At 35.9% G+C, this 8,842-nt stretch overlaps 1 protein-coding gene across 1 annotated transcript; it reads left to right on the top strand.

Annotated features, from left to right (window-relative positions):
* Nucleotides 1-5,295: 5,295 nt before the first annotated feature.
* On the top strand, nt 5,296-8,542 carry MELLADRAFT_110853 (uncharacterized protein; the record flags this gene model as incomplete). The annotated part of the gene is made up of 15 exons (XM_007415143.1): nt 5,296-5,498; nt 5,578-5,704; nt 5,776-5,871; nt 5,943-5,995; nt 6,064-6,272; nt 6,349-6,581; nt 6,687-6,722; nt 6,797-6,932; nt 7,009-7,012; nt 7,103-7,317; nt 7,512-7,632; nt 7,710-7,951; nt 8,035-8,108; nt 8,216-8,317; nt 8,429-8,542. The coding sequence occupies 15 exons, from the start codon at nt 5,296-5,298 to the stop codon at nt 8,540-8,542; spliced, it is 1,965 nt and encodes a 654-aa protein (XP_007415205.1).
* Between the last annotated feature and the right edge of the window lie 300 nt (nt 8,543-8,842).

The raw sequence follows: 8,842 nt of genomic DNA, 5'->3' as shown, positions 1-8,842 counted from the left end.
CAAAGTTGAATGAGCTCACACGAATAAGCAACAAGACACAAGGTTTGAGTTTCAAAGTTCGAAGAATCAGGCCTTTAAAGTTTGGTAATTGATCAACTAAGGTTAAAGGTTCTAGGAAGATGAATAAAAGTAAAATTGTGTAGTTGTTGAATGATAATGTGATGATGTTCTCCTTCTCAATTTGGTTGGATTTCCAGGGTTTATATAGTCTGAACCTTGGAAATCTTTGGACTACAAGTGCGCACAAATTGTGGTTCTATGGTTAGGTTAATTACAGTAAGACAGTTACTATTGGATTATAAGTATATTTCACTTGTTACATATGTGTTACGGCTGTGAAATATATGTAGCTTTGATTTGCATCAAAGTTATGTATGTTCACACCCTTTGATGTAAGTTCTGCACATGTTACATATGCTAAATCATATGTAACTTGACTCTTGAAACTGAGCCTTGAGTTGTAATTGCTATTTCTAAGGTTTTTATTATAATATGTCGCCCATTGGTACTCTGGTTTAGTACTCAGGGCTGACAATACTCTTGAGCCATGTAAGTATTCTACCATGTTCAGAAGCATATGATCTTCTGCTGATTAAAAATGATATATTTTGATGATATTCAATCACATGCTTGATTCTTTCATCAATGAATCATTCCGCTCATCATCATGAACGGAACAAATCATTAATCAATCAAACTATCTTCCCATTGATTCCTTTCCTATCAATGAATTGAACCAATTCTATTCAAATAAACAATCTATCTGCTTAATATCTTCAATCATCAAATCAAATAAATGATCTATTTGCTTGATATCTTAAATCATTGACACAAACAATCATTACAAATTTGTCATATATCTTGTCTTCAGACAATTATTTCGCATCATCTGTCAAATTGCTTTTGCAATAATCTATTGAGTCATTCAGACTAATATCTTGCACTGAAACACACCTATATCAATATTAGCATGGGAATACAACAAAACCAAGTAGCCCAAGCCGCCGCAGGAGTGAAGCCCAACAATTTCAAATCAAAAAAATTGTCATGTCACCTCAAATACCGGAAGGAAAGGGACCAGAAATGCAGCATTGGTCAATTATACTCTTGGCATAACCACAAACGGACTCAGCTGAAGTGTCAATTAGCTAAGAAGCTGGGACCTCCTCTCAACACAAAGTTTACTTTTTGATATGCCAACGAGGACTGCCCAGATGGGAAGAGATCAAGGTCTGTCACGGTACTGTTGGCGTCATCAACAAAGAAGATCTCTCTCTAGTTATAGCTGTCCGATGTAACCCATTTGAAACAATGAACGAAGACCTTAGAGAACAGTTTAATCACTCAATCTCCACTGCTTACCTTCATGCAAGAGCCAGAAATCCTTGCACCCTCAATAAAGCTCATAAGAAGAAAAGCAAGAGTCCGGAGGCTGAAGAAGCCAATCAAACTGATGATGAACATGTGTGTGGATGGATGGGTTGCTGTCGAATGGGCAACATATTGTAATAAAAACCTTAAAAATAGCAATTACAACTCAGGGCTCAGTTTCAAGAGTCAAGTTACATATAATTGGCATATGTAACATGTACAGACCTTACATAGAAGGGTGTGGACATACATAAACTTGATTCAAGCCAAAGGTACATATATTTCACAGCCGTATCACATATGTAACAAAGGAAATATACTTATAATTCAATAGTAACTGTCTTACTGTAATTACCCTAACCATAGAACCACAATTTGTGCGCACTTGCAGTCCAAAGATTTTCAAGGTTCAGACTATACAAACCCTGAAAATCTAACCAAATTGAGAGGAAGAACATTATCACATTATTATTCAACAACTACACAACTTTTCTTTTATTCATCTTCCTAGAACCTTGAAACTTTGCTTATCAATTACCAAAACTTAAAGGCCTGATTCTACAAACCTTGAACCTCAAACCTTGTGTCTTGTTGCTTATTATGTGTGCTCATTCAACTTTGTTTTTGATTAGATTCCATAATCAGTAGTTCTTGTAATATCCATTTGGTCAAATTACTTGTAAGGAAGTAGTCCTTGGGTACTGATTATATCAGATTTGGGATTCATCTGACATAAAAAACTCTAAATCCATGGGGAAATCTCTATTAGTCAGAGTGTAAAGTTCCTGGTGTTATAATAGACTTTAACACCACCTTCTTTGACCTTTCTTTGAATAAGATCAAGAGGATCAAATTAGGATTGAGAACTGCACGTCAGTTGCTCTTATTTTTAATTATTTTAAAGACAATAATTAACCCAAAATCCCTGGGCTAAAGCCTTTGTTTAAAGGTCAACTAACTGTAGTCTTTACTTGTTTATTGCAAGTAAAGCTCTTACACCCAAATCTTTACCCATTCATACTCGTAGATATTGATCTACACAACTTTGGTAGAAGTTATCAGACTTTCTACAACCTATTTATTCATTAATAGTATATGCTAATATACTATTCATTGACACTATCAGGAGTATGTGCAATGAGTGCATTTACTGCAACGGCCATAGATCAAATTTTGACTGACAAGGAGCAAATGGAAGAATTTCACAAGATTTGTGATTTTTTGGCTGGCCTATTTGCCAGCCTATCATTATACATCTTTAAGACCGACATTGCTATTTGTCTCAGTACAAACATCCCTATTTTTGATAAGCTGGAGTGGCAGGACACCCCTAATGGACAGGTCTTTGCATCAAACCTGATTGTATCTTGTGATGGCTGTGCCAATCAACTCCATGTGGATAAAGATCACACTCAATATGCATTTGGTCTTTTTGGCCTGATCAATCAAGAGACAGGCCAGCTGTGTGAAAAGAAGGATGCCGCTTCTCTTGGGTCTGTTGAAGGCCTTTATTTAGTCAAGAAATTTGGCATCAAGGTGGCGTCATCCCGATGCAATGGAGTGTCTGAGATTTTATGCAACAGAAAAGTAAGTCTAGAGACATTTGGTTCTTACACATTTACTTAAACAAGACGCAATACATCTGCATTAAACAAACCCAATCAATTACTAACTAATTCATCCGAGCTAGTTTCTGATGATGTGTATAATTTAGATACCACACTATACAAGCGGTTTGGAATCCTTTGATGCTACTGGAAATCAAATCGAACCAGATGTATGCAAACTGACCCAGTTCAGTTCTTCATGCCAGATTTCAGAAACCCTAGTGAACGGGATTTTGATTTTAGAGAAGGAGAAAGCATTAATGAGTCCTCAGGCCTGGGAGAAATTCAAAAGGGAGTGTGTCAAAACTTATGAGAATGAAAACAGTCTTAAGATGGATCACCATAATCTCAAGGCAAAGCTATGTGCTGAGCTATCAAGGGATAAAAGAGCGGCTAGGGTGAAAGTGATGATTGAAAGTAATGCATGGCTCAAACAATGAGGCACATGATTAGTTTGTTATGCAAGAATTTATTTCCTTAAAATTTTTTGTTCTGTTCTTGTTGAAATGATGCTGATTATAGAGATTTGAAAAGGACATCACATATGTTCATCACTCTAAGTGAGAAGTGCCACAGATAATCATGTAGGTTTTGTTCCAACATGGAAAAAAGATTTACACCAAAGCCTACATGAGTATCTCTTCACGTACAAGGGGGAATTTGATTTCCCCCCTTGCTCACCCTTATATCACAGGTGGGAATCTCCATCATGTCCACAACAAAGGGGGAAAATAATTTTCACCCTTGTTCACCCCTGATATTCCAAGTGGGCAGTACATATTCACCATCTTTGCAACGTGTACATTGATATATCTTCACATCAGAGGGGGAAACTGACTTTCCCCCTTGTCCACTCCTTATATCACAAGTGGGAACTGAATTTTCACACGCTTAATAATTATATGTCAGTGTATGTCTACATTAAGCGGGGGGAATAATCTTCACCCATGTTCACACCTTATATTCCTCATTTCACCATCTTTACAAAGTGTACATCAGTATGCCTTCACATCAGATGGGAAAATGATTTTCCCCATTGTGCATCCATTATATCACAGTTGGGAAGTGAAACTCCACGCCTTTAAAAATTGTACATCAGTGTATGTCTGCATCAAGGTGGGATAAAATCTTCACCTTACTTCACCCCTGATATTCCAGGTGGGCAGTCAATCATCACAGATGGGAAGTGAAATTTCACACCATTGAAAATTGTACATCAGTGTATGTCACATGTAATTATCCTCAGGTCGGGTCTGAGTTTTTGAAGTTCACAAGGTGTTTACAGCCATGAGATCATTGGTTTGTTCTTTGCTGTTTACCACTTTCCAAATTATTTTCTAGTTCCCTTTCCTCATTCTTCTTATATTCTCATTTCTGTTCTCATATCCTCTATAATTTTGAGCCCCTCCCACCTCTTGCCCGATTCTTTCAGCTGGCAAAGGTAATTTTTTGCAAGCCTGTTGTCTTTGTCCAGATTTTTATCCTATACTTTATTGTGTCCTTTTTTCTATAAAAAGTCAAAGAGAGAGATATGGTTTACTTATTATTATTTTTTTTTAAAAAAAAGATTGAGAATTCTTCTGTTGAAGATATATTTTATTGTGTCTAAATTTCATTTACCTCATTTAGTATTTATTCAGCTCTGATAAATTGTGATTTTGTTAGTTGTTGATTTTTTCATGTCTCATTTTTCTTATTGGTACCGCTACCGCCCCGTAGGGGTTTTTGTATTATCATGGAGCAATTATTATCTTTACAGGGCATTTGGCCTTGGGACTTTTGCCCAAAACTTGTGTCCTTACCCTTAGAACTTTTGTCAAAGTTATTAAGTAAGTTTTTATTATTCCACGTTTCTGATATGTCATAAATGAAGCTGAACAATGAAAAGCGCACGTCAACTTGCAAGGGTCCGAGGCTACGGGCACTTTGTAGAGTCTGATTTGAACACGTGGCCTGCCGCTGGGCGGTACTACACGGTTCTGCAGGCGGCCGCTCTACCACTGAGGTATAGAGACATACGGTACCGGATCTCATCTTCTTCGGTACAGGATGTTGACGTGCAATTTGAGGTATTTGTTTTAATTAGCTGTGCTCGGAAGGAGTAGAACCAACAAGGGATTTGGTTGGGTAGGCGTTAGAGAAATGAAGAAGAGAATGACAAGGGAAGGGCGGAGAAGTGGTCTTGAGCAGGAAGCAGAGAAATGACGTACATATTGTATTAATTTGATGATGCAGTGATGAGTTGGTGTTGAATCTGATATTATTTATTTACTTTCGATCGTATCTCTGACTGGAACCTCAAGTACTGTGCTTCATGATGTGGCGATCAATTCCACAACATCGATCGATCTTCACAAGATCAGTCCACCTACAAAGGCTATCCTCGAAAGTTCCTATTGGACATCGTACATTATCATCAACTAAGCCATCCACCTCATCATTAAGATTGAACTTTCCAACCAATCCAATCTTACGCGGACTAGCCATCATAGGAGTCTCCTTTGGAGTAGTAACAGCAAGGTAAAGATAATCCACTTATCATCCATGCTTTTGAATCAGAAATTGATTAGATTGGATTTTGATTTTTTTGATAAAATAGTTGTGGAACTTGTTTAATTGGATTATTGATTTATGATTCAACCACTTATTCTGATCGTCATTTAGATCGAGTTCCAACTCATACACTTTCTCTTACTTCTCATCGTGGTGGTCCTAAAAACCTCAAAGTAAGATAACTTTACAAATCCCTTGAATCTGAAAATCAAGTGACTTAAAAAGTTGTGGGTTATGTTTTCAGATTGCGGATGATTTGTTAGGTGATCATGATGATGATGATCAAAATGCTCAGAATTCTAAGAAACCCAAATTGGTCATCATTGGTGGAGGTTGGGGCGTGAGTGATTCGGTTTCCTTTGACTTGGAGATGAACATAGATACTGAGTTCATTTTGTTGGTCATCGATAGGGTGTAGGATTGATCAACTCGCTCGATCCAGATAACTATCATGTAGTAGTAATGTCAGATCACCTTGTCAATCATCCTCCTTGAATCAAATACTGATCTTTACCTTCTTGACATTTGATAGTGCGCCAGAAAACTATAATCTCTTCACCCCTCTCTTACCATCAGCCACAGTAGGAACAGTCGAGACGCGAACATTAGTAGAACCGATCCGAAAGATCGTTGCTAGAGTTAAAGGACATTACCTTCAAGGTTCTGCAGTTGATATAGATTTAAAGTCTAGATTAGTAGAAGTGAAACCGACGGTTGAAAATCAAGAAGCCTTTTACGTTCGTAAGTCATTTCTGGATTGATACCATCAATGATGTCCAATACATTAATAAATCTAATACATTCTAATGTATTTCAGCATATGATAAATTAGTCATCTCAGTGGGTTCAGTATCAAATACACATGGAGTACCTGGATTAAATAATTGTTCACAACTCAAGACGATAAATGATGTAAGAGAAATCAGATCGAAGATTATCAATAATTTAGAAACGGCTAATTTACCAGCAGTAGAAGAAGAAGAAAGGAAAAGGTTATTGAGTTTTGTGGTTTGTGGTGGTGGTCCAACTGGGGTTGAATTTGCTTCTGAGGTGAATTACAAGTTGAACTGTTTGGGTACATTGTAATCCAGTATGACAAATTCAGTGCTGATCAGATTTGATCTGTAAACCTCTGTTTTGGTATGGTGATGAAAGTTATACGACATGATCACTGAAGATATGCTCAAATATGTTCGTCAACCTTTCTTTGCTTCCATATCCGCTCTACTCATATCTGATGATAGAATCACATATTTGATTTTTAGTTCCCAAAATTATTAGGAAGTGAAGTATCTATCCACTTGATTCAATCTAGAGATCATATCCTCAATACCTACAGTGAAAAAATCTCACAATATGCTGAGAAACGTTTCGCCAAAGCTGAAATTGATACAATCCTGAGTGAGTAATTTTTTATTAGGTTAGATCAGCTCATATATACTGAGCAGTACGGATTATTCTCTTAATGGTCGTTTAGATGCGTAAGTGACCGTGAGGATTTACAATTTATTCAACGCCCCTGAATCTGATCCCATATGATATTTCTTTACATGACCAATTTTGATCATCAGACGCGTCAAAGAGATCACACCCACTTCAGTGACATATACTAATAAAACAGATAAAAAAGAACATACGATTCCAGCTGGATTTGTATTATGGTCCACTGGAATTGCCATGAATCCATTTACGAAAAAAGTGGCAGGATATTTACCAAATCAGTATCACAAACACGCTTTAGAAGTGGATTCACAGTTAAGATTGATTGATCCAAGATGTTTTCCAAGTCAAACTTTCAATTGCTAACAAGACGTTTTGTCAATTTTTAGTTTGAGAGTTAAAGGCGCTCCTACTGATACTGTTTATGCTCTTGGGGACGCTTCAACAATCGAGACGAATTTAGTAAGATTCCTTGAATTTTGACGATTTACTGAAGATTCATTGACGATGGTGAATGTATTCAGGTTAATTATCTTTTAGAATTAGTGGATCAGTGTGATAAGAATGGTGATGGACAAATCGATTTTGAAGAATTTGAAATGATGATGAAACATGTCAGAAGAAAATTCCCAACCTCACAAATGCATATAGAAAAAGTTAGGTAAGTTAAAAGATGATTCTACAAAAGAAAAACATACAAATCATAAACCAACTGATGATGTCAATTTGAATCAAAAGGGATGTATTTGAAAAATATGATGCAGATCATGATAATAATTTAGGATTAAATGAATTAGCCAAAATGTTTCAAGAGATTTCAAATAGATTGACTAGTTTACCTGCAACAGCTCAAGTAGCGAATCAAGAAGGGAAATATTTAGCTAAAAAGTTTAATAAACTAGTCAAAGACAAAGAAAAGAAAGTTGAGAATGAAGAGAATGAAGAACCTTTTAGTTACCGTCATTTAGGTAGTTTGGCTTGTAAGTTTTTTTGTTCGATTTTTCTTTTGGATTCATTCTTATGTTAAAGAAGGTATTCATAAAATTATATTTGGGGTTTTTAGATATTGGAAATTCAGCGGTTTTCGATTTCGGTGGTAATGGTAGTTTTGCTGGTGGATTAATAGCATCTTATTTGGTTCGTGTTATTTGTAATGATATGGATGTCAATCAAAAAAATCAAAATCTTTAAATGAGTTAATGTCTCTTTTTGTTTTGGATTTTGTTGGATCTCATTTGTTACAGTGGAGATCAATTTATTGGTCTGAACAAGTTTCTATGAGAACTCGTGTATTGTTGATGGTAGATTGGATTAAAAGAGGGATTTGGGGAAGAGATATTTCAAAGGTTTGATTCAAATCTCTTTGAATTCACATTTTTGGGAAATTATATACTGATGTTTTTTTTGAATTCTCATTTGGATTTGAATAGCTTTAAATTATGATTCCAAGATGATAGAATGTGATGACAAAAGAGGTGGGTAAAGCTGAAGAATTTGTAACATATCCAACCAATCTCTTGGGTACCTGGATACTTGTTTTGATTAGTAGTAAAGTGATTTGTATGGTCTGAGTAGAATGAAAGATTATGTTGTATACGAAACAAATGTGATAGATCAACTTTGTATTAATCTTGCTAGCTTTTTTATTATCATATAAGATGATGAAGCTTTGTAGACTTCAGATGAATTTGTTTGATTCAGCTTTGATTATAGCCATTTTGGTAGAACTTGTGTACCTCCTTGAAAAGTAGAATGAAGTGGGCCATAAGCTGTTCTTTTTTTGAGATTGTATCTCGAGAAATTCAATTCAAGATCCTAAAGATGTGGTGGGAATCTCAAGATTAATAGTCAATTTATTGAAACTTGATTGA

The sequence above is a fragment of the Melampsora larici-populina genome (genome assembly GCF_000204055.1).
Source record: "Melampsora larici-populina 98AG31 unplaced genomic scaffold MELLAscaffold_48, whole genome shotgun sequence".
Taxonomy (NCBI): domain Eukaryota; kingdom Fungi; phylum Basidiomycota; class Pucciniomycetes; order Pucciniales; family Melampsoraceae; genus Melampsora; species Melampsora laricis-populina.
This window is presented reverse-complemented; position numbering and strand designations above follow the sequence as displayed.